General features: G+C 44.5%; 7 protein-coding genes and 1 non-coding gene across 8 annotated transcripts, besides 8 other annotated features; 5 read left to right on the forward strand and 3 right to left on the reverse strand.

Annotated features, from left to right (window-relative positions):
* Positions 1-669: 669 nt before the first annotated feature.
* On the forward strand, positions 670-4,481 carry PVX_122425 (M1-family aminopeptidase, putative; the record flags this gene model as incomplete). Its single annotated transcript, XM_001616997.1, has 1 exon — positions 670-4,481. The coding sequence occupies one exon, from the start codon at positions 670-672 to the stop codon at positions 3,961-3,963; it is 3,294 nt and encodes a 1,097-aa protein (XP_001617047.1). The 3' UTR covers positions 3,964-4,481.
* A 1,927-nt stretch (positions 4,482-6,408) lies between these two features.
* On the forward strand, positions 6,409-8,973 carry PVX_122430 (vacuolar ATP synthase catalytic subunit A, putative; the record flags this gene model as incomplete). Its single annotated transcript, XM_001616998.1, has 1 exon — positions 6,409-8,973. The coding sequence occupies exon 1, from the start codon at positions 7,138-7,140 to the stop codon at positions 8,971-8,973; it is 1,836 nt and encodes a 611-aa protein (XP_001617048.1). The 5' UTR covers positions 6,409-7,137.
* Positions 6,939-6,958: a microsatellite.
* Positions 7,476-7,507: a microsatellite.
* A 2,257-nt stretch (positions 8,974-11,230) lies between the features above and the next one.
* On the forward strand, positions 11,231-12,732 carry PVX_122435 (malonyl CoA-acyl carrier protein transacylase precursor, putative; the record flags this gene model as incomplete). Its single annotated transcript, XM_001616999.1, has 3 exons — positions 11,231-11,314; positions 11,473-11,693; positions 11,843-12,732. Exon 3 carries the CDS (start codon positions 11,866-11,868, stop codon positions 12,730-12,732), a length of 867 nt encoding a protein of 288 aa, XP_001617049.1. The 5' UTR covers positions 11,231-11,314; positions 11,473-11,693; positions 11,843-11,865.
* A 774-nt stretch (positions 12,733-13,506) lies between these two features.
* Positions 13,507-13,566: a microsatellite.
* An 18-nt stretch (positions 13,567-13,584) lies between these two features.
* PVX_122440 (hypothetical protein, conserved) lies at positions 13,585-17,493 on the reverse strand (the record flags this gene model as incomplete). Its single annotated transcript, XM_001617000.1, has 2 exons — positions 13,585-16,908; positions 17,143-17,493. 2 exons carry the CDS (start codon positions 17,491-17,493, stop codon positions 13,585-13,587), a joined length of 3,675 nt encoding a protein of 1,224 aa, XP_001617050.1.
* Positions 16,527-16,548: a microsatellite.
* Positions 17,494-18,037: 544 nt separating the features above from the next.
* Positions 18,038-20,256, forward strand: PVX_122445 (hypothetical protein, conserved). Its single transcript, XM_001617001.1, has 3 exons — positions 18,038-19,370; positions 19,641-19,722; positions 19,865-20,256. The coding sequence occupies exons 1-3, from the start codon at positions 18,637-18,639 to the stop codon at positions 19,940-19,942; spliced, it is 894 nt and encodes a 297-aa protein (XP_001617051.1). The 5' UTR covers positions 18,038-18,636; the 3' UTR covers positions 19,943-20,256.
* On the reverse strand, positions 20,164-21,392 carry PVX_122450 (hypothetical protein, conserved; the record flags this gene model as incomplete). Its single annotated transcript, XM_001617002.1, has 2 exons — positions 21,299-21,392; positions 20,164-21,164 (listed from the first exon to the last, which is right to left on the reverse strand). Exon 2 carries the CDS (start codon positions 20,950-20,952, stop codon positions 20,164-20,166), a length of 789 nt encoding a protein of 262 aa, XP_001617052.1. The 5' UTR covers positions 20,953-21,164; positions 21,299-21,392.
* Positions 20,642-20,675: a microsatellite.
* PVX_122455 (small GTP-binding protein, putative) lies at positions 21,169-24,941 on the forward strand (the record flags this gene model as incomplete). Its single annotated transcript, XM_001617003.1, has 1 exon — positions 21,169-24,941. The coding sequence occupies exon 1, from the start codon at positions 21,741-21,743 to the stop codon at positions 24,939-24,941; it is 3,201 nt and encodes a 1,066-aa protein (XP_001617053.1). The 5' UTR covers positions 21,169-21,740.
* Positions 21,225-21,288: a microsatellite.
* Positions 21,705-21,758: a microsatellite.
* Positions 22,434-22,457: a microsatellite.
* On the reverse strand, positions 23,940-24,011 carry PVX_122457. The gene has a single exon. It is a non-coding gene; the product is annotated as a tRNA-Pro (tRNA).
* Positions 24,942-24,969: the final 28 nt, after the last annotated feature.

Consider the following 24,969-nt stretch of genomic DNA (forward strand, 5'->3'; position numbering starts at 1 on the left):
GTATGTATGCCACCTTCCCCACATGTAAAAGTGTTTACGTTACGAGCTTGCATCTGTCGGTCCCTACATTCCTCCCGCGTTCGCTTCTATATACGTGTTATTAAAAAAAATTGCTCACCAAGTTCACCCCCCCCCCTTTGAACGTTTGAGTAAATTTTTATTTTTATTCCCTCCCGACGCCGATTCATACCCGTGTTAGCATACCACTTGTGCTGTACATGTACGACTGAAGTCGCGTTTGGCTGAGCAGTGCTTTTGCGTAGGCGCGCGTTTTGCTGCATGTAAAAATAGCAAAAGGCGCAAGCAAACGCGTACCGCAATTCAGGGCGAGCACGTGCATATATAGTACAGTTTTATACATATATATATCCATATTTTTATATATACATATACATATAATACTCATACGTATTTATATACGCTTGTGGCTCCCTCTCCCGCTGCCCCCGCGCATCCGTATACCCCTGCGCGCACTGTGAACCTGCAGCCGCCCCCGCGGCGAACGCCAACTGAAACATTTTAAAAAAATTAAAACCTTTTTTAATTTGTTTTTTGTTATATTTGAAGTTTATATATTTATATATTTATATATATATATATATTTTTATATATATATATTTTTTTATTTTTTTTTTATTTTATTTTTTTTTTTTTTCCCGTTTATCCAAAATGATAAGAAAAAAAATGCTCAACTTCCATTTTCTGTTCATAACGGTATTAGTAGCGCTAGCAAATTATACCCCCGTCGATTACCAAAATACGTGCATGATTAGCAAGAGCTGTCGAAAAAACTCATGCGGCATTACCTCTCGCGTGCTAAGTGGAATTCATGTAAACAAAACGAGTGCTAGGGCCAAGGCGCTGATCAGCCTATCCTCCCTGATATACCACCTGCAGTTACCAAAACTTGTCAGCCTTGACTTGTTTCGAAGGGACCTGTTCACAGGTGTCAAGCAGAAGGGGAAGAGGTCGCCCGTACCCTCGTACATTATTCAAAACAGATTGATGAGTGAGAACGGCGATAGCGGCAGCACCAACATGAGCGTAACGGCAAACCAGGAGAAGAAGAGACCCGGAACGGGGGACGCATCAGAAGGCAACAACCAAAGTGGCATTAGCGCAGCTGCACAGGACAAGCGCATGAAGGGAGGTGACCAGAGCGAAGAAGTCTCGAACGTATCCGGCTCGACCAACGCCGCAATGACCAATGGAGCGAGCTCGACCACGGAAGGAGGTGACAATAACAATAATGGAAGCGGAAATGATGGAAAGAACGAGCCGAAGATACACTACAGGAAGGATTACAAACCAAGTGGATTTGTCATCGACAATGTGACTCTGAACATTAACATATTTGACAATGAAACGTCTGTGAGGTCCACTTTAGATATGAAGCTCAGCGAACATTACGGAGGAGAAGATCTCATATTCGATGGTGTCAGTTTAGAAATTAAAGAAATATCGATTGACAATAATAAGCTGATGGAGGGAGAACACTACAAGTATGATAATGAATTTCTGACCATCTATTCGAAGTTTATTCCAAAGGGGAAATTCACCTTCGGATCTGAAGTTATCATCCACCCAGAAACGAATTATGCTTTGACCGGTTTGTACAAATCGAAGAATATTATCGTTTCCCAGTGTGAAGCCACCGGGTTTAGAAGAATCACCTTCTTCATCGACAGACCAGATATGATGGCCAAGTACGATGTAACGATTACCGCAGATAAGGAGAAGTACCCCGTACTCCTGAGCAATGGTGATAAGCTAAACGAATTTGAAATTCCGGGAGGAAGACACGGAGCGAGATTTAACGATCCCTACTTGAAGCCATGTTACCTATTCGCTGTAGTCGCTGGAGATTTGAAGCACTTAAGTGATAATTACGTCACCAAGTTTTCCAAAAAAAATGTAGAGTTGTATGTTTTCAGTGAGGAGAAATACGTTTCCAAGTTGAAATGGGCCCTGGAGTGCCTAAAGAAAGCCATGAAATTTGACGAGGATTATTTTGGACTGGAATACGATTTATCGCGACTTAATCTCGTAGCTGTGTCCGACTTCAATGTGGGGGCCATGGAGAACAAGGGACTTAACATTTTTAACGCGAACTCGTTGCTAGCGTCTAAGAAGAAGTCCATCGACTTTTCCTTCGAAAGAATCTTAACTGTTGTTGGCCACGAGTACTTCCACAACTACACCGGAAATAGAGTTACCTTGAGGGACTGGTTCCAGCTGACTCTTAAGGAAGGGCTGACTGTGCATAGGGAAAACCTCTTCTCCGAGCAGACCACCAAAACGGCCACCTTCCGCCTGGACCACGTAGATATACTAAGAAGCGTCCAATTTTTGGAAGACTCATCCCCACTGGCACACCCCATCAGACCAGAATCGTATGTCAGCATGGAAAACTTCTACACCACCACTGTGTATGATAAAGGAAGTGAAGTCATGAGGATGTACCAAACCATTTTAGGAGACGAGTATTACAAGAAGGGTATGGATATATACATTAAGAAGAACGACGGAGGCACAGCCACCTGTGAAGATTTCAACGATGCAATGAATGAGGCGTACAAAATGAAAAAAGGAGACAAAACAGCCAACCTGGATCAGTACCTCTTATGGTTCTCTCAAAGTGGAACTCCACATGTAACTGCAGAATATTCCTACGATGCGGGCAAGAAAGAATTCGTAATTGAAGTTACGCAGGTCACCAACCCAGATCCAAACCAGAAGGAAAAGAAGGCCCTCTTCATCCCCATTAGAGTTGGTTTCATTAACCCGAAAAATGGACAAGACGTCATTCCGGAAGTTACCCTAGAGTTTAAGAAAGACAAGGAGAAATTCATTTTTAACAATGTGAATGAGAAGCCAATTCCGTCACTTTTCCGTGGATTCAGCGCACCTGTATATATTAAGGATAACCTGACCGATTCTGAGAGGATCCTACTCTTGAAATACGATACTGACGCATTTGTACGATACAACGTATGTGTAGATCTGTATATGAAGCAAATTCTGAAGAACTATCAAGAGTTGTTGCAAGCCAAAAGTGAGAACAAACAAGAGTCTGCCGAAAAACCAAGCTTAACCCCCGTAAGTGAAGACTTCATTAATGCTATAAAGTACCTGATGGAAGATCCTCATGCAGATGCGGGTTTCAAATCGTACATAATAACTCTCCCAAGGGACAGATTCATCTTAAACTATATTAAAAATGTAGACACAGACGTTCTGGCAGATACCAAAGATTTCATTTACAAGCAGTTGGGTGATAAACTGAATGATCTGTACTTCCAGATGTTTAAGTCTCTGCAAGCTAAGGCAGATGACATGACCCATTTTGAAGACGAATCTTACGTCGATTTTGAGCAGCTGAACATGAGAAAGTTAAGAAACACCCTGTTGACTCTGTTAAGTAGGGCAAAATACCCAAATATGCTGGACCAAATTATGGAACATTCCAAATCGCCTTATCCTTCCAATTGGCTAGCCAGCTTAGCTGTCTCTGCATACTACGACAAGTATTTCGACTTGTACGAAAAGACCTACAACCAATCCAAGGATGATGAGTTGCTTCTTCAAGAATGGTTAAAGACTGTTTCCAGATCGGACAGAAAAGATATTTATGACATTATTAAGAAGCTAGAAACGGAAGTGCTCAAGGATAGTAAGAACCCCAATGAAATCAGAGCCGTCTACCTCCCCTTCACTTACAACTTAAGATACTTCAATGACATTTCTGGAAAGGGATACAAAATGATGGCAGATATCATCATGAAGGTCGATAAGTTCAACCCCATGGTGGCCACGCAACTGTGTGACCCCTTCAAGTTGTGGAACAAGCTGGACCAGAAGCGACAGGACATGATGCTCAACGAGATGAACCGCATGCTCTCCATGGAAAACATCTCCAACAATTTGAAGGAGTACCTGCTCAGGCTCACCAACAAGTTGTGAAGGAAGCGGCCAAGTGAGCACCTGCACGTATGAGCATCTGTACACCTGCACATGTGCGCATCTGCTCGCCCGCATGCTGACCAGCGAAGTTGATTCTTCGTGAGAGCGCCGGGCCAAGGAAAAAAAAACAATATATATATATAATCATTTAAGCGCACAGACGTGTAACCACCCAAACGTGTAACCACCCAAACGTGTAACCACCCAAACGTGTAACCACCCAAACGTGTAACCACCCAAACGTGTAACCACCCAAACGTGTAACCACCCAAACATGTTACCACCCAAACGTGTAACCACACAACCGTGTAACCACACAACCGTGTAACCGCACAACCGTGTAACCGCACAACCGTGTAACCACACAAACACACCTGCAATTGCACGCGCGAACATGCGTGCGAACAAACATGAGTACAACCACTCCTGCACACGCCGCGCCCCCTTTTTCCACCGGGCGCCCGGCTGTGCACGCCACCCAGGAGGGTAAACAAAAACACGAACATATCTAAAAGAGCAAAACGACTCACATGTAAACACTAAAAGGTTTTACTTTAAAAGTATTCAACGCGTGACGCTGAACGGGTGGAGGTGATTAGACGTTCTTCCTTACCGGAGGAACCCCTTCCCTGCAGGGGGAGAAGTTAGCCTCGGTAAAGTATATACCATGGTTGTGGCGATAGCGTTGTGGTAGCTCTAACACGGGGGTGCACTGCTACTCCTCATCGTCTACGTACTTATGGTGAACAGGGGAATATACCTCCCCCTTTTACCACGTTTGTATGTCTACGCGTTGGTTAGTGCGAAGGAGAATGGAGTACTTTCACCTGAAGGGCAATTTCTACATCCACTGTGATGGTCACTCGAGTGGGTTTCACAAACTGCCAATCGAGCTCAACGCACGTCACAGTCCCAATGCCTACGCCTCTTTGGAGTGATGCAAACCAGAGCTTCTACTAAGCGAGGGCTTTAAAATTATGCGCCTCCACCTCTATTTGTACTTCTTTCCTACATATGGCCACCCAACCTTTTGCATCTTCGCTTGGAACGAAGAAAAGGCACCGCCGTTCCATGCGGCTCTTCCCCACCGCTCTGTTACCAAGCGCGTGGGGTGTAGCTCCTCGCATGTCCCTTTTAAAAGAATTTATTTACTCAACTGCATAAATGAACGATTAGCACAAAAACGGACGAAAGTGCGCTGCTCACATGTGCAAAGTGTGAAGAAGCAGTCGAACGAACAAATGGGGCAGAAAAGAATCACAATGGAGGAACACCTTTATGGGAAATGTGCCAAACGGAGTGCCACCCCGCCACTCCCCTTTTCTGTGAAAGAAGCTATACAGCTGAACAAACATAACTGCCATTATGATTCCCTTTAACCGATATGCGCTACACACACATGCTGAGATTTTGTGCAGATTACCCGTTGGAATGCGTTTAGGATTTTTTTTCCCTTCCCCCGAGTATTCACTTTCCTAAAGCAGTACCTCTCTCCCTACGGAAACATAACACTGTGCAGTCCGTTCATGCATGTGCATACACATACACACGTTGCGCGTATGGGAGTTTCCCCACAAGTTAGTTCCGTACCTCCGATAAAACGGGAGGGAAGTGCACTTTAAAAGTAATGCCCCTTCCTTTTTCTCGGATCAGCACTACCTAACGATGCACACACGGTTGTGGAGATACCACACGAAAGCAGCTTCATCAACGTTTTTACCCAATATAGCGTCTAGCACGTGCGGGTGCCTCGCCAGATAACTGCAGTGCATATGGCAGTACATGTGGCAGTAAGCCCCTTAACACAAACGGTGCAAAACGCTTTACGTTCTTCACCGTGGGGTGAAACTAGAAAGGCCATTTTTTACGCCGCTTACTGCATGGGTACAATTAGCCCATGCAGCTAAATGCAAAAGCTCACCGGAAGATGTAAAATCCCATTGCGCTTGCTTAGCCTTCTACACGCACATACGCATAATAGTACCGTACGTACATGCTCTGCGCTATTTTAAATTTGCCAAAAGGGGAGGGGAAAAAATGCTAAAATGCTACTATACTACATGGGTGGGGAAAAATACACTAACGATACTCCCACTAAAACTATTCCAAGTGACATATTTGCAATGCTTTCCCAAAAAAAGGAACCCCCTTTATGCGTATAGCTGAAAATACCTCTTCTTTTTATGAGCCGCGCAATTTTTTCAATTACCCCACTGGGAAAAAAAAAAAAAAAAAAAAAAAGAAGCACAATTTTCATGTGGATAGGGTGAATGAGATCATTTCCTTAAACACGTAAAATGATTACTCACCTTATGATAAAAAAAAAAAAAAAAAAAAAAAAATACGAGTGCGTAAAGGCGTAAAGGAGTAAATGCTTAAAGCCTCACGCGCGCTATCACTGTGCCAGCACTCACATATTGCCAACGAGATCGCATGCGAATTGGCGAACCGAAGAAAAACACACGATTACACAAATCGGCATCCCCGCCGCCGACTTGAGGCCAGTGCGCATACGTGCGTTTCGACTCCCAGCCAGTCGCCACGCGAAAAGGATCCAAGCGAAGCAAGCATGGCATGAATGAATAGCAGTAATAGCAGCAGTAGCAGCAAAGCGGTAAAGCGGTAAAGTAGCAAAGCAGCAATCCGCAGCTATTAGCAACAAATGGCAGTTTGAAAGAGCAAAATAAATTAACAAAACTGAAACGCAGTTCGCCCTAGAAGGCCCCTCGCAATTGATAACCCCTCGAGGGAGTTAACTCAACCTTCGACTTCACGAGAGCAAAACGCGACCGACAAACGCTCGTGAATTCGCCTCCCTGGCCATTTGTAAATTTTATGTTTGCAAAATAATGCGCGCGATAAGTATGAGTACAAATTTGAGTATGAATAAGCGCCATTACGTGTCAATGTGAATACCTTTTTTTTTTTTTTTTTTCCCCCTTTTGCATTTAATCCTTTTTGCACCAGTTAATACGCTTCCGCGTTAGCGCCTTTTGACACACCCGCAAGAGGCCCTCCCCCCCCCTTCTTACGCGAAGGCGGTTTTCTTGCCAGTGGGAAACTTATCCGTTTGAGAAGCGCCCCCACTGCGCAGGACCCACCATTTGAGCATACACCCCCGCTGCTGAACATCGACGAATAGCCCATCCACTTCTCACCTCTGTAAGCTCAAAAATGACGAAACCGTCCGCCGAAAATGAAGAACCGGGAATTGTCTACAAAGTGGCGGGTTCACTTGTAATTGCGGAGAACATGAGCGGCACGAGGATGTACGAATTGGCTAAAGTGGGGTGGAACAAATTGGTGGGAGAAATTATACGGTTGGAAGGGAACTATGCATATATACAAGTGTATGAAGACACCTCAGGGCTATCTGTTGGCGACCCAGTGACCAAAACGGGCAATGCCTTGTCAGTAGAATTAGGCCCAGGGATACTAGACAATATATATGATGGGATACAGAGACCACTAGAAAGAATCGCCAACGTCTGTGGGGATGTTTATATTTTCAAAGGAATCGATATGACTTCATTAGACCACGAAAAGGAGTGGCAATTTTACGCAGATAAAAATGTGAAAATAAATGACATCATCACAGGTGGAGATATATTCGGGTACGTAGATGAAAATAAATTATTTAAAGAACATAAAATTATGGCACCTCCCAATGCAAAGGGTCGAGTGACGTACATTGCTCCAGATGGTTCCTACACGTTGAAGGATAAAATATTTGAGCTGGAATATCAGGGGAAAAAATACACCTATGGGTTGTCTCACCTTTGGCCAGTCAGAGATCCAAGGCCAGTTTTGGAAAAGGTAACTGGTGATACGTTGCTACTGACAGGACAACGAGTGTTAGACTCTTTATTCCCCACCGTGTTGGGAGGCACCTGTGCCATTCCGGGAGCATTTGGGTGTGGAAAGACGTGTGTTTCTCAGGCCTTGTCCAAATACTCCAACAGTGAAGTAATTATATACGTAGGTTGTGGAGAAAGAGGAAACGAAATGGCCGAAATTTTATCCGATTTTCCAGAATTAACAACCAAGGTGGATAATGAAGACGTTGGCATTATGCAGAGAACGTGTTTAGTGGCCAACACTTCTAATATGCCTGTCGCGGCAAGGGAGGCAAGTATATACACGGGCATAACCCTATGTGAATATTTTCGGGACATGGGTTATAACGCCACCATGATGGCGGATAGCACCAGTAGATGGGCTGAAGCGTTGAGAGAGATTTCAGGCCGATTAGCAGAAATGCCCGCAGATAGTGGCTACCCAGCATACCTTGGTGCCAGACTAGCTTCGTTCTACGAACGGGCAGGGAAGGTAAAATGTATTGGGTCTCCTTCTCGAACGGGTTCCATCACCATCGTAGGTGCTGTGTCCCCACCAGGAGGGGATTTCTCAGACCCTGTGACTACGGCAACCATGTCCATCGTGCAAGCCTTCTGGGGATTAGATAAAAAATTAGCACAGAGGAAACATTTCCCCTCCGTTAATTGGTCTACCTCTTTTTCCAAATACGTAAGGCAACTGGAGCAATATTTCGACAATTTCGATCAAGACTTCCTCTCATTGAGACAAAAAATAAGTGACATCCTGCAACAGGAGAGCGACTTAAATGATATAGTGCAGCTGGTTGGAAAGGACTCCCTGTCGGAGGATCAAAAAGTGGTGATGGAAGTTGCCAAAATTATTAGGGAAGATTTCCTCCAACAAAATGCCTTTAGCGATTATGACTATATGTGTCCTTTGCAAAAAACGGTTGGCATGATGAAAATTATTTGCCATTTTTATGCCCAATGTTTGAGGACTTTACAAGAGTATGACTCGCGGGAGAGGAAAATCGGATGGGGATCCATTTACAACACTTTGAGGCCTACCATAAATAAAATTACCCACATGAAATTTGAATCTCCCAAAAATTCAGACGAGTATTTTAAAAAGTATTTCAAAGCTTTGGAGGAGGAAATAACCGTTGGCCTTCGAAATTTGGTGGAGAAGTGAGGGGAGGCCCTCCAAACTGGTGACTGTCGTCTCCCCGGGTCTTTCCCCCCTAACGTTGTCTTTTCCTGCAGAGGGGGGAGGCCCCCAGTAGTACACTTACGTTTGTATGTATGTATGTATGTATGTATGTATGTATGTATACATATGTGTGTATGCGTGTGTGCGGGCGGGCGTGCGCACCTGCGTGGAGTTAAATGATAAAGTGGATGCACGTAGCCTGCGCACCCAGCGTACCGTGTGCAGTTAGCAAGTTCCCGTCTCTCCCCCCCTTTTCCCGTCCCCTCTCCCTTCTGCTTCTTCCTCTTTTTACCCCTGTGCGCGGTTCCCCCCCGCAGCCACGACACACTCGTTAGAGCAAAGGAAAAAAGATGGGGAAAATAACAAAGGTGTATGTGTGAACCGTACTGAAGCGCACGACGAGCATAAAAGATGTATATATAACCCTGTGCATACCCTGATTTTTTAAAAAAAGTTTTGCAGTACTATTGTAACATTTTATTTTCCATAATTTTTTTTTTAAAGCGATGCGTCTTCAATTTTTTCCCCCTTTTTCCCCCCTTTTTCCCCCCTTTTTCCCCTTTTTTTTCAATGCCATTTTTCATTTTTATTTGTTCATTCTAATAGGTGCGCACAACATGCATGCTTCTCCACATGGAATACAAACGCGTTACTCCAGTTCGTATGTATTATGTTTGCACGTACTGTGTATATATACGTATGCGAGTTTAAATTTTCCCTTGAATTTTTTTTTTTTCCATCCAATTTGGTTCTCTTAACCCCGGTGAGAGGTTCGTCCCACAAGACACACGCGGAGGTGACTCCCTCTTTAATGAATCCAAATGTGCGCCACGCGCGATGAATGAGCAGACTGTTCTTTTGAGGGGCAGGTGTAGAGGTGTGACTCATTGTTTCCTAATGAGTGTCTAAAAGGTGTATAGTGTAATGGCCCCCTCGGGGGTGAGAACCACTTCACTGGGTTTAACTACCACAAAAGCGGTGGAACCATTTCACTGTGTGTATTTATTGGCTTTTTTTTTTTTTTTTAAATGTAGTTACACCTTGGGATAGCCAACCCGCGGTGCAAAATACTTCCCATTGTGGTTTATTCCCCCCCGTAAGACAAAAAATATCAATGCGAAATTATACACACATGTGGGGGAGCACAATTTGGATCACCCGAAATGAGGAGGAACACTCCAGTTGTGAACCACTTAACCGTTTGTTAACACTTCCAAAAGGGCGTAAAAAAAAAAAAAAAAAAAGGCATTATTCAGAATTATTCTGTAAAAAGGGGGCAAAAATAAAAATTGCGCTTTCACTTGCCGATTTTAAAGCATAAACGTTGTTGATTTTTTTTTTAACATATGTGGTTAAAAGGTGATCGCACTGCTCGAAAAAGAACGGGCGAAACGATCGATCAAACAGAACGAGCGAAACGAACCTGCAAAAAGAGCGTGCGAAAAATCGCTTCACATCGTTGCGCTCGATAACACGCTGGTATTCCCTGAAAATGCGTAGAGAGACATATCCCTCGAGCGGGAGTACCCATTTCGTAAATGATGAGGAGGAAGAGCTGGAAGACGAAAACGGGGGGGAGGCCGCATTCTCAGTGCGCATGAAAAGCATACATTCCATCAGCTCACCTTTCGATGTATGCATTTTTTTTGCCTTCCCTCTTTTTTCGCCGTTCTCGTGATGGAAACGCCTGCTCGTTTTAATCTACTAAAAGAGGCGGGAAAGGGAAGTAAACGAGAAAACAAGTAACTACACAAATGAGTGATCAAATAAACCAGTAAAGAAACTCCTCGCGACTTCATTTCCTTTTCGAAAAATGCAGAGCGACGGTTGCACTCACCCGCCAACAGATCTACTGCTTCCCATTTTTAAAGATTTTTCCTGCGAGACGAAGAAATGACGTGGATGCATTTTTTTTTTTTTTTTTTTTACACAAAATGTATGCTAAAAGTGGCAGTGATTTAGCTTGACAATTTTTTTTTTTTTTTTTTTTTTTTCAACCATTTTGGCACACCATCATGCGGTTTAGCCTTTTCCCCTATTTTGACCTTTAACCTGGCATCACTCCAGAATGAACAAGAGAGCACACCCTAATGAAACGCAAACATAACAGTAGCACATAAAGAGGCGAAGCGTGTGTTTGCACGTATATACAGCGCAAGTAGGGACCGTTCTGTCGGCACGAACCTCTTCAAAAGCGTACATATAAGTGTGTACATAAACGGCACGGGGAGGTGAAAAAAGGTAGAACAAGGAAGTAGAACAAAAAAAAGGAAGATAGCCCGCCAAACGGGGAAAATGCCCTTGCACGTTTAGCCCCCGTGAGGTAATTCTGGAAAGCTAACGAACCGCCCCGAGAACGGGGGTGCTCCGCGCGACCTCGTGAAGCGGCCAATTGGAAAATTTTGCCCTCTACAGTGTGTACATATAGCTGCACATGTGTGTGTTTTTCTTTTTTTTTTTTTTTTTTTTGAACCCCAGAAGAGCGCACAGCTATACGGACACACGCGCACATACCCACTCCTACACACACACCGCCGAAGAATGCACCTGATAACGCCCCGCACAGCGCTAACCATAAGCATAGCAGTGATAAAAATAATTTTGTGGAACTGGGAAGAATGCAAAGGCTTCATTTTGAAGGGGAAGGAAAGAGCAGTGAGCGGGCTGCTGCACAGAGGAGTGAACAAAAAGAACAGGAGGAGGTTAACCAAAGAACCAAATCAGAGCGATGAAATAAATGAACAAATTATGACATCATCTGAAAATGATAATTACATAAAAAAGAAATTAAAAGAATTCGAAAAATATAGAATAGCAACATACAGCTCCCAATACACTTTTTTTTTTCCAGGACAAGGGGAGCAATACATATCGATGGGCTTAGATACATACAACACGTGTAAAAATGCCAAAGAACTGTATGACCGTGCGAGTAAAGTTCTGGGCTACAATTTAATGGATGTCATTAAAAATGGCCCAATAGAAAAATTAAAAGATTCACAAATTTCCCAGCCATCCATTTATACTGTGTCCATTGCTGCCTACGAAAAATTGAAACAAGAAAATCAAGACGCAGTTATGAAGCTAAATCTATGTATGGGGTACTCACTAGGTGAATATTCTGCCTTAACATGTTCAGAAGCTTTGCCCTTTGAGGAAGGCGTATTTCTAACCAAGGAAAGGGGAAAGGCAATGCAAAACTGTGCCAAGCTATACAAAATGACCACCATTGCAATTGTGGGGCTAACCCTAGAGAGCATTCATAACCTGATAGAAGATGTCAATAGAGAAATGAATGATGACATTTTTATTGTCAGCTATATGACTCCCAAAAAATTCGGTTTATGTGGAAAACCGGAAAGTATGAAATATCTGAACAAATTAGCAAAGGAAAAATATAAAGCCATTTTTACCAAAGAGCTGCAAATTTCAGGGGGATTCCACTCCTCCTACATGTTCCCAGCTAGAAAAGCTTTGGAGAATGCCCTAAAACAGATCACATTCAGAAAGCTAAAAATCCCAGTCATTTCTAACGTCGATGGATGTGCTTATGATGACCCACACATAATCAAACAGCTGCTACTTCTGCAGTTGACCAGCCCCATTAGAATAAATACCTGCCTGGAGAATGTGTTAAAGCATGGGTACGAGACTGGCTACGAGTTGGGCCCCGGAACGATCAACTCGAACCTTTTGAAGGACGTCTCGAAGAAGCAGAAGGCGGCCACGCCGTATATTTAGTGGGGCACATGCTCGCGTGGGGCGTCTGTCCATGCCTGTTCGTGTGCAGTCTTCCCGAAGCAGCCTTGCTTAAGCAGCCTTCCCGGCGCTACTCCACACCAAATTAACCCCCCTAATAAACTAAACACCAGCTGCAATTTTGCCCCCGCACAGCGATAACTTTATCGTGAGCTGAACAGGAGGAAAGTGAGCGGCCGGTGAACTACTACGTGGCACCCCCGGGGGTGCCATAAAACCGTTTTTTTTTTCGCATCAACATGTGAAGCTCCCTTGTCGGGTGTCGCCCCTTAACGGGCAAGACATTCAGTGCGCGTCTGGGTGAAGGCCTACCTATACGCATACATACGAACGTTCATAAAGCGACGCAAAAATGCTTTGCCGTTTTTCTCTTTCATTTTGCCAACTCCGCGGTTTTTAAAAAGGCACACATTAAAGAAGCGTAATTCTGAAGGAGGCTTAACGATGCAAATTTCACAAAAGGGTAACATAACATGACATAAGATAACGTAACATCCACACCTACGCGTAATGGGTATATACATTTGCACAGACGCAAGCTCACACCAGCGCCGCTAAAAAAAGGCGCACTAACACTTATATGCACAAATGATGATACAAAAAAAAAAAAAAAAATTGAAAATTTTCCAATACATACACATAAATTTTACGTGTTCGTAAAAACTAAAACATTCTCATTTTATCAAACAAAGGGGAAGCTGCTCATCTGCACGTGTGCCCGGTGTACCGCTTTACACGCCCACAAAAAAAAAAAAAAAAAAAAAGTACACAACATGTGCACACACAGGAACACTGTGTAGTGACAGCTATCCCAACTTAAAAAAAACAAACCATTCACCTCTTCGTAATGAAGACGCGGTGATGATCTCCCATAAAACGATCTGAATAACATCCATCATAAAGATTATCCGTTACGGTGTTTTTCAAATCTTTATTGCCAACTTTGTTCAGCAAAAAGTGACTCACACTATTTTTGCCCACGGGATGGTCCATCACATTTCCTTCTTTTTCGGAAAAATTTTTACAAAAAAAATTGCCCTTTTGGAGAAATTTAATTTGTGCCAGTTTGGTGTCACTTCTGGCTGTGTTATTTCCCCCCTTGGTGATACCGTCTTCCGCTCCATTCTGCCCCTTATCATTGTAACTGCAGTTATGGGCGGGGTTTTCTCTATAACTCAGAAAGGAACACGGCGTGGGCATGGCGGAACCGCTCTTTAAGCCCGTTTCCAATTGGCAATTTTTTTTCTTTTCACCCAATATGTTATCAAATTTTAGGTTGTTCACAAATGATAGTAATGTGTCCCTCTTTCCAGAGATGTCTTTTTTTTCTATCGACTTGAGGAAGCTATTGTACTTTTCTAAGTTACGCGTAAACTGTTCGTTTGGCTGCAAGCTGCTCAATTTTTCGTTCGTCCCGTTTTCCTCGCTGGCACTTTTGTACTTACTTAACAGGTTACACAAAAGCTCATGTACATTTTGCTTAGATGATCTCTCCTCTTGATCATAACTTGTACCCTCCCTTTTGACGCCATACATTTGTTTAACCTTTTCGGTGTCTTCCCTTCTGAGCGAGTTGCCTCCACTTTGAAGTACGTCTGAATGAAGCTTGTCAACCCTGTTAAGCGGTCCCCTCTCTTCGCACCTCCTCTTTAGTTCGTCTTCCTCATGCTTGTTCATTTGACCCTTCTTATTAAAAAGGTAGTCCCCATTTGGAGGGGAACCCACAGGGATGTTGTCCCTCTCCGTTTCAACACTCCGTAGAAGGGGTGATAACGTCGGTGCCTTCCTCCCTTCCATTTTGTTTCCCATTTCTTGCTCCAAAAAAGTAACATACGATTCATGTACGTCCTTCTTTTCATTATTCACAAAATGCACATTTTGGAATATACGATTTATGATGTCTGTTTTGTATTTTTCTTTTTTTATTCGAGTAGAATCTTCTCCTGGTTTTTTTTCTCTCTCCCCATGGTTGCCACTTAAGGCGCTACTCCTAAAGGAGCAACAGTGGCCTAATTCTCCCGAGTTGCAAACATCATATTTGTTTTTGCTCCACCAGGAGCTACGCCTTTTCCTTCTGCTCAGCCACATCCTTACACTGCGCTGTATCAAAAGTAGGCACTTTAAAAATTGGTCGTAAGTTACGTAGTAGTTGTACACAACTTCTTCGTTGTTCTGGCGGTTGAGGCACAGAGTGGTTGCCTGTTCCTTGGAAACTCCCCCGCAGCTCCTTCCTTGGAAACTCCCGTTTGGCCATTTTTCCCCACTAACCAATTTAACCTTCTCGGCACTTTTCGGCGACCCCCCATTTATTACTAACGAATACCCCACCTCCTTTCGCCTCCTCGGCGCGCTTTCCAAACCCCCATTCGAGAATTTCCCCCTCGCGTGGAGGTAACCCCTTTGGCCCGCCACCTCGTCGATGCTTCCTACCGCACTCCTGTTAAGTATTGCCTTCTTCCGATTAGCACACAGAGCTGCACACGTTGGGCACGCTTCACAGGAGACACCATAAGCAACGCTGCGAGCACCTCCGAAGGTGCCATTTTTCGGCGCTTTCTTCTTCAAGTGCCTCCGCTCCATAGGAACCATTTCTTGATTGTCCTCCCCGATGTATATTGCCTCATCATGAATTGATAAGTTGATTATTCTGTTCAGGTAGGACGTCATTCGCTTCTTCTTTATGTTGAGAAGGCACTCCTGCGCTTGACTTATACTGCTCATGGCAATTTCCACGCACCTCTGTTTTTGGTGATTTTCTTTTATTCGAAACTCTTCATTAATTTCGCTAATTATTTTTTCGATCAGGTTTGCCTCGCTTGAAAAAGCATTACTGAGGTAATTTACACCCTCTTTAACATGTCCGGGTGTTACACTTTGTGCGTTATTCTGGGCAGCACTTCTCCCTACATTTTCTTGGAAAGGCCCAATGTGCGCCGTTTCATGCGTTACATTATTACTTGTGCTGATGTGAGATTCTTCTTGTGTGGCGCCGGAATTCTTTTTCGATGCTGCGTTGGATGTTAAATTGGACGCCCCGTCCTCCCCACACTGAGGGGACCAATCGTGACGTGCCTCCACCTCCGCATCGTCACAAGGGGTTGGTCTACTTGAAGAAGCACTTTCCTTCAATTTAACCATTTCGTCTTTGATCCTTTTAATCTCCCTTTTCAGCCTTTTCACTTGATTTTTTTTTTTTACATTTTTGTTACTATGTGCCTTGTTATGAATGGCTGCGTCTTCCCCCTTTGAAAAATCTTCACTTTTGCTGAGAACAGTAGAAGTGGGTTTCTTCGCCTCCACTTCGTTGCTGTACGCGTCGTTTAATTTTTGGGAAGTCCTCTCCATGTACTGTCCGACGTACCCCCCTTCGGGAAAATAAATATCACTTTTGTTTACGGCGTAATTGCCCATGTCATTTTGGGTAGCATCCCCCCGATGGATGAAATTTGTCTGTTTCTCCGTTTGGCTCCCTTTCGAAACGTCCCAATTGGTATTCACCCCATTGGTATTCACCCCCTGAATGATGCTGTTCCTCAGGATGTTCCCCTGGCTATCCCCCAGGTTGTGCCCCACCAGTTCATGGCCGCCCGAATTTAGTAACACATTTTTTTCAATATAGCCAATCACCTCGCACAGCTTGTAGAACTTCCCCTTATCGTGTAACCTGATTAACGTGTCGTCCTCAAAATACTCATTTATGATCCAAGTAAAAATGGTGTTGCTGTTGAAGGGGCCTTGTTCCTTCCCATTGTCGTCTATGTAAACCCAGTATAGGACCCTCCTCTCGTTTAGCAACTCATTAAACTCGTTAATTATATGCTTGTCTTGAGACAACCCGCTTTGTTCTTTTGGGCGATGGTCAATTTTGCCTTCCACTTGCTCTTTACCTACCTCTGTGGGAAATTCACTTGGCAAAAATTTCTCCAAATGGACGTCTTTCAAATAATTAGCCGTTTTTATTTCACCTAACGTGTGATTATATATAATTCCATTTTTTAAATACACTTTTATTTTCCCCTTTAGATTATCATTTTCGAAAAGGATACAATAGTTCCTATCGTAGAGTCTTTTGTTCTTCATGTTCAGCTCGCTTCGGTGCAGGTAATCGACTTTGTCTTTGTTCAGGTCTTTCCGCAGCACGTACAGGGCGAGTCCCTCCTACGGGTGGGAAAAAAAAAAGAGGACAACTGTGAGGGAAGCGATACACATTGATGGGAAGTTATTATCTTTTACGGTTAGCATCTAGGGGGGAGGGGGCAAAGCGCGGGCTGCACATCATCCCGTGGGGGGAGTGCTCCGTGGGGGGAAGGGACCATCTCCCCTTCGAACCCCCCACAGTGCCGCTTCCCCCACTGAGCGGCTTCCCCCATTTTGCGCGTCACATTTACTCACGTCCCTCTCCAGCATGTTAAACGCGTGTGATATGTTCACTTCGTAAGACATGAGGCATATTTCGCTTTGCCCCTTCTTCACGCACATGTACCATGGCGTTTCGTAAAAGAGCCCATTCGGCATTTCGTTCTTCAGACCACGCTGTGTGCCATAGGGGCGGCCACCTGCGTCACTGCTTGGGTGACCGTTTGACCCACTACCTGGCCCGCTGCCTCCCCGCGCGTCGCCACTCTCCACTTTAATGTGCAGGCAGTACACCACATTTTCTTCCTCCTGCTCGTCCCCCCCCACAGCTGTATCCCTCGCGGCCAGCTCCACTTCAACACTGTGGATGAACAGGTTGATGTCCATCGTGTGGTGTTATCAGGACTGTATATGCGAAAGATGGGCAAGAAGCGCAAGATGCGCAAGCGATGCTCATGCATATGCGCACATACACACCCGCGCATGCATATGCGTTTGCACATTTCCAGGCATACGTCTACGCGCGTGTGTACATAAGGACAAAACTTTTTTTTACCAAATTGCCATCTTTGCTTCAACCAATTGCACTGTGCTAGCCAGCATGTCGCGCGCCAACAGAGCTTTTCACATAACAGGGAAATGCACACAAAATGGGCATAGGCGAACGGGGGAATTTTTTTTTTTTTCGCTGCAGGAAAAAATGTTTAGGGGGGCTGAAGTACGGAAGTGTGCGCTTTCTTGGCAGCTCGGGTGGGATGATTTCTCTTGCGCGCGAAACGGGAAACTGTGTACGTCACAAAGGCGCGTGCGCAGATCGCGCAGATCGCGCCGTTCTCTCTGCATGGCATTTTTTAATTCGCCCCATTGGCAAAAAAGTAACGTAAAAAAATAACGTAAAGAAACAAAATAAGCAGATAAATGAATAAAACACCTCAGAATGTTCCCCAGTGGGTGCGCGTGTTCCGCTTCGCAGTGTCCGTTAAAGCACCAAAAGGGGGGTCCACGGAGGGGGGCCATATATCTTCGCCTCACTTTGAACTGCTTTTCTCCGTCGCGCAGCCCTTTTTGCTCCACTTGAACTGGTTCGTCGCTTTTTTAAAAACCTCCCCCATTTGCAGAAGCCGCTGCAGCAGCTCCAACCACTTCAGCCGCTACAACAGCCCCACCCACATTACAACTGAGCGATGACGACTGAGCGGGCGTACCCTCACCCCTCTCAACGGCCGACGCGTGAAACTCTTCCGAGATCCAGCCTTTTTAGCAAAATGACCATCATGCGTAAGGATACATAAATGCACCTGCGCGTAAGTATGAGTGCCCATTTTACGTACACGCCTGTAGGTCCATTTGCGATCAGCGTTGCTGCGTCACGGCGTAGCCAAAAGGGGAAAGAGCAGGGGGGATAATTTGGCTCCTTTTTTTTTGGGTTACCACGTGTAATTAGCGCGTTGCAGCACCGCTTCCAGTTAGCTCCATAACCATGTTGTTCCCAGGCAAAACGCAGAGGCAACGTCTTTCCCCCCCAAACCAATGTCACGAGCGCTGCGCCCCATGGGGAGAATTCTCCACAGCGTTAGTCACCCATGTAGGGCGCATAACCCGACAAGTGGGGTGACGCCTTACCCCCTCTCGAAGAAACAAATCAGCTACACACAACACAACAGCAGAAATATCAATTCGAAGAATGCCTATCTGTACGATTTATACAGATCCTTGGAGAATTGTAAAAATGGAAATAGCCTTTACAAACTGAGCTGCAAAATAAAAGGGTGCCAAATATATGACCTGTACATATGGAGATTAGTGGAAGAAAAGTTTTTCAAATTTCAAAAAGAGTTAACCCCCAAAGAAATTTCCTCCATCATTAATCATTTTAAACAAATAAAAATTAATGACAGTAAAATATACCACCGCTGTGTTGATGTAATTCTCCCAACCATAGGCTCCTATTCGTTACACGATTTGTCTCTCCTCTGTTTGTCTCTTACTTACTTTAATAAAGTGAACACATCCTTCATGGAAAGGGTAGCAGATGCGATAATCAAATTGTATGAAAGTGAAAAGGCAAAAATACACCAACTGTGTAAAAAAGAGCTTCAACAGATTTTCATTTCGTACGTACATATAATTGGAGCCTATAGTAAGGTAGGCCATAAGCACATCGAATTATTTAAAATAGCCTCGGTGTATATTCATTTGGCACTTACTGCTGATGTGTACGTTCCTTCCAAAATATTAATCAAGATAGTCACCTCATATGCGTGGTAAGTGCGACTGCTTGAGAAGTCACCTGCATTGTGTGCACAATGAGCTGTGTTGTTAAAAAAAAAAAAAAATAAAATGAACACAAATTCCAACAGAAGTGTCAGCACGCATACACTTCTACTTCTTTGCCGCCTAAATGTTTGTTTTGCTTCGCTGTACATAGGGAGGAGCACCCCTGGGTCGTTCCACATAGTTGTGCACACGTTGTATAATATACCTGCGCGCATCTATACAAATCGCATGTGTGATGCCCTGCCCCTCCCCCTCAGCGTCAAAATAAAGCACAGCAAAATATTCGAGCTAATAGCCAAGCAGATACCCACGGTCAAAATTACGGATGACGAACTGAAGGTTGGACGGCGATTTTGCGCCGGCGCAGCTGCGCAGTTGTCACAGATGGGGAAGCCGCGCTGGTTTTGCTCCCATCATTTTGCTACCACCATTTTGCCCCAATCATTTCGTTGCTGCACCATTTTTATTTCCCCCCCCTCAGAGCATCAAGCGGAGCTTCGACCAACTCGGCTACTCCTGCGAAACCCTGGAGAAGTACATCCAGTACAGGCTGTCCTAGCTCGGCACTCCCCTGCGTGGACGCATTTTCGGCCCCACCGATTGGCATTACACCTTGGCGAGGTAGCGAATTGGGTTTTTCCTTCCCTCCGAGGGGGCACGCGAGTGCGGGTAGCAGGGCGCACCACGCGAACTTCCAACCACCACGCGGAATTGTAACCACCTCCCGAAATTCTAGCCGTGGTGCACACCTCCCACCACCGCGGCTCTTCCGACCGCCCCTCACAAACTGCGGACCCGGCGCATCAAAAACTGGACGACGTCCCCCAAGTACGCCGCGTTGTGGTTGTACGTGTTGAAGAAGTTGCTCTCGAGGAAGATCATTTCATTTTTGGCGTCGACGCGCTCCTCCCCCAAAATGTCCGTCATCTTTTTCCTTTCCCGCGCAGACAGGGATAAATCCCTAATGTGGGAACTGAAAAAGCAAATGTTGTTTTCCTCGTGGTCCACACTAGAAGACCCGTGCCAGATGACCGAATACTGAAAGGAGTGGGGAAAACTAAATCTGTCGTGGTGCATTGTTCTTGGCAAGGTGGCTTCATGTTGTAATTTTGTCAGCGGAGTTACAAATGTGCTTGGGTTTTTTTTCTTATCTTTTATATTTTCCTGATCATGAGTTAGACTTAACATTTTCCTCATTCGATATTTATTTCGGAACTTAAAATGTCTCCTCGTTCTTTCCTTTCCAACGCATACTTTCATAATTTCCTTTTTAATATTTTTGCTAATAACATTTGGAGGTTCGCACACCGTTGTCCTGTCTTCCAGCCTCACAGGGGGGACTTTCAATTTTGTTTTCTTCTGCTCATCATTTAAGTTTCCTCTTTCCCTTTTTTTCCGATTCTTCTTCCCCCTCATCTGGTTAAACATGTAGTACCTTTGGTGGGTTTCTACATTTTTGTATTTCAACTCATTGCTCAGGCTAAGGTGGTGGAAATACCTTTCAGTCCACCGAAGGGTGAATAACATTTTGGGCTTCACCAGTTCCCATTTTTTCACGATGCTCCCCATTATGCATACCTATCTCTCCTGTTTCGTTGGCTATTTCTTCGGCTGTTTCTTTGGCTGTTTTATTTTTTTTTTTTGGATCTTTACTTGCCCCGCTTTAGAAAATGTGTTCACGCCAAGTAACGTGTCAACATGATTTTTCGATGCTCCTCTGTTTGTGCGTGCATGGTGGAATTCCTCAGGATGGGAAAATTTCAACCGCAGGTAGGGGCTTACTGTGGTAGGGAAAAAAAAAAAATGACAATTTGTATGGCTACTAATCAGTGTAACAATATCGTCACTTAGAGGTAGCTTTTCTCGCAGGGGGCGCCGACTCCTCATGCTTATTTGTGCACGAAATTAGGGGCACACAGAAAGTTGGGCCGGGACCACCGGGGGCAGAGCAGCGTATCTGGAGAGGGGTAGAAGCAAAAAGAAACGGGCATTTTCTTTCCTTTTCTTTCACTCTCTATTTTTTTACTTCCCCCTGCATGTTCACATTTTTTGCAAAATCTACATGGTGTGAAGATGCACAACCGGGGCGCGGCTTACGCGGGGGCTAAACCGTTACGTGGGAGTAGCCATTCTTCAGAGTGGCCCTTTGCCGTGGGGGATAACCCGTTGTGTGGATAGCGACATGAGAGAGGCATTATGTTTCCTTTTTTTTCCATTCATTTGTGGAGTTCATTTTCTCGTTTTTTTGGCCCCCCCGAGTGGAGTCACTTCTGCCTGACCGCCGTCCATTTCAACACTTCTACCATCACCTGGCAGAATGGCACAGTGGCCTAGCTAGAAAAAGGTAAGCTAGCAGAATGATCGACCTCTGCTGCAAGCTCCTATATAAAGGGAAATTCATCCCCGTGGGAAGGAGGATATTCAGGGAAAAACTGATAAGCGGGAGGAAACAGAAATCCCCCATCATTTTGCTGCCGCCGTACATATCCGTACACGAGCTTAGGCTAATGCTCAACATTAACTACGAGACGTGTTTTAAAGCGGCAAATGTGTATAAGAGTGGGAACACTTACAGGTGGAAGGACTCGGAAGATAGGACCTTCCAAAGTGTAAACAAAAGGAACGTAATTATCCCCTACAGCACTGCTGCATACGTGAGTAAAATTTTTAAGTTTAAGCCGAGGCTCATCCAGGTGGAATTGTTTTGCGAAGAGGAGGAGAAGAGCAGCGGGGCGCTGCAGGATGTGTACAGGAGGGTCTACATGGCGGAGGAGTACCACGCGAGTGTTTTGAGGCTCCGAGGGGCGTCCACAAATGGTGCAAACGGTGCAAGTGTTGCGCCCCCCGAGACCGCTCCCCCTGTGCTGGCCAACCCAAATGAACCTCGCAGCGAGAGCAGCTCGGATGACCCCCCGAGTTTACCCCCCAACGAGGGAAGAACCCCAGTGGACGATAAAAAGAAAAACTACTACACTGTCGTGTCCGTGATAGGCCACATCAACCATGGGAAAACCACCATGCTGGATAAGATGACGAAGAACAACTTGGCGTTAAGTGAAGCAGGCTGCATCACGCAAAATATAAAACCTATACATTTTGAAGAGGGCCCTTTTAAGTTCACCTTTGTAGACACCCCAGGGCATAAGGTTTTTCAAATCTTCAGAGGAAGGGCAGCTTTCCTCTCGGACATACTAATCATATTAATTTCTTTAGAAGTAGGAGCGGAAATACAAACGGAGGAAGCAATTAAGTACGCAGATAAATTTGGCATCCCAGTCGTCTTTGTTCTTAACAAGGCAGATCTGTATGGAGAAAATGAGTCCGTAGTAAAAGCAGAGTTAAGGAAGCAATGCACAAATATGTATGATGAAGGAAATTTAAAACATAATTTTTCCAAAGAAATTGAAAACGCGATTGCTATATCTTCACTGACGGGGTACAATTTGGACAAGCTAATCAACAGACTGTTTTTTATTTCGCATTATATTGATTTGCCCTATCACAGTGTGAATAGGTTCTACAACAATTGTGAGGCCATACGGGATGCCGCCTTAGGTGTTGGGAATTCCCCCGGGGGGGGCATCTCATTTGATAGCCCCGCTGGGGGTAATCCAGCTAATGGAAACCCCCCTAATGGTAACCCCGCTGAGGGCACCCCCGCTGAGGAGAAAACGCACACAAGCAGGCACCACGCAGAGAAGGCAAAGGAAAGGAGAAAATCAGATCTGAACCTCCTGCAAAAGTATATCAGAAAATCGGACTGCCTACTTGCCATCGATAAAAACCCAGTGGGCATGGGCATGGTGGTAGACATAAGCAAGGACTCCAGCAAGGGGACCATTCTGCATGTCATTGTCCGAAACGGGTTCTTCATCGAAGGAAGCTATTTTATATGCGGTTCTGCTTATGGGAAAATTCAAAAAATGTATAAATTCAATAGCAACTTTAAGGAGAGCTGCAGCTATGCCGCCATAGGGATGGCTGTACTAATCAGTGGAATTAAGAAGCATGGAAACGCAACAACGGATGATTTGATTTTTACCCTCCCACAGAGTAACGCCTTTAGGCTATGTCAGTACAGACTCATGGTCGAAAAGTTAAGCACTCTACAGGTAAGTGGGAAAGAAATCAAAGTCTCCTGGGAAAATGACATGAAGAAAAATGAATTCCACGCGGAGGATATTTATCAAAATAGACTCGCAATGTCGGATAAGAGGAAAGCCATTGAAGAGTTCGGCATAGAAAAGGAAAACATATTCGAAGAGGTATCTGAGCAGGAGTTTCACAAAAGTAACACGCAAAGGAAGAAGGAGGAGGAAGACGAATCTGTAGTGATCCAATTGGAGGAAGAAAACAAATATGAGGACCTAGCCAGGGTTAAGAAAGAAAAAATGCAATACATCCTCTCGCAGGGTGATTCAAATGAAAGCATTTTAGTACCTGAAGAGAACACCTTTTCCTTTTTTGAAAGCCCCAAAGGGGGTGAACAGCTCGATGCGTTGGTCAATTCCCACAAGGGAGGAGTCAAACCCCAAAAGAAGGAACAGCCAAACAGCCCAATCAGTGCAACGAATATAAATCCCGTGACACACAACCAACATGATGCAGCAAATGACATCTCGAACGAAACAAATAATCCCACTCCAAGAAGAAGCTATAACACGGAAAGTGCTACACTGTATGAGTACGCAGGGGGAAAAAAACAGAAGGACGCACAGGAGAAAGGAAAGACACCCTCCGTTTTGGGAACCCCCCCCCTTGGTAGAGGAAGGAAGAACAGACACGCCCAACATTCCAGCGCAACGGATGGGCATTCTTCTGAAGAAGCGGCGAATAATCATAACGAACCGCACACCGATGGGAGGAAGCTGAACGACCCGTGGTACTACGAAGAAAGCGAAGAGACGTGGGCGAAAAAAGTCCTCCAAAGAAACGATGAACTTATGGAATCCTGGAGAAACAAAACGAGGCAAAGGGAAATCGAAAAGGAGAGACAAATTTTTTACGAAAAACAAATGATTTTGAAAAATGAAATTTTGAGGAGAAAACTCTTGGGCGAAGAAAAACTAACTGAAGAGGAGATTAACGCATATCTCTATGATGAAGAAAAAAGCAACGGAAATAATTCCCAAGAATCAAGTACCGCTGAGCCTGTAGAATTGCCCCCAAAGAATTGCCCAGTTATACCCATCATAATCAGAACCAACTACGTTGGAATGTTCGACATATTTCTAGACGAATTTGAAAATCTCCAAAAAATGCACAACGTTAAAATATCCGTTGTTCACGGAGGAATAGGTCCCATCACTCCAAACGACGTTGTGCATGCGGAAGTGGAAAGTAATTTTGGCTACTGTTGCATTTACGCTTTTCAAGTTAAAGTTTTGCCTGACTCGGTAAAGCAATCAGTGCTCTCCAACATTGTAATAAAACAATTCGACGTTTTCACAGACCTAATAGATGACGTTGTGAATAGAATTAAAAATATTAAGGCACTAATTGCACATAATATGTATGTGCGAAGTCTCAAAAATGAAAGAACACAGGAAGGGGTGTAAGTCTTACTGTCAAACGTATTGCGGTTGC

The sequence above is a fragment of the Plasmodium vivax genome, chromosome 14, assembly GCF_000002415.2.
Source record: "Plasmodium vivax chromosome 14, whole genome shotgun sequence".
Taxonomy (NCBI): domain Eukaryota; phylum Apicomplexa; class Aconoidasida; order Haemosporida; family Plasmodiidae; genus Plasmodium; species Plasmodium vivax.

Bases quoted from the DNA above. Each gene is read 5' to 3' on its own strand.
- PVX_122445 (XM_001617001.1), top strand. From the start codon at position 18,637: ATGTCACGAGCGCTGCGCCCCATGGGGAGAATTCTCCACAGCGTTAGT. The intron at 19,371-19,640 runs GTAAGTGCGACT...CCTCCCCCTCAG, and splicing joins ATAGTCACCTCATATGCGTG to CGTCAAAATAAAGCACAGCA. The intron at 19,723-19,864 runs GTTGGACGGCGA...CCCCCCCCTCAG, and splicing joins TTACGGATGACGAACTGAAG to AGCATCAAGCGGAGCTTCGA.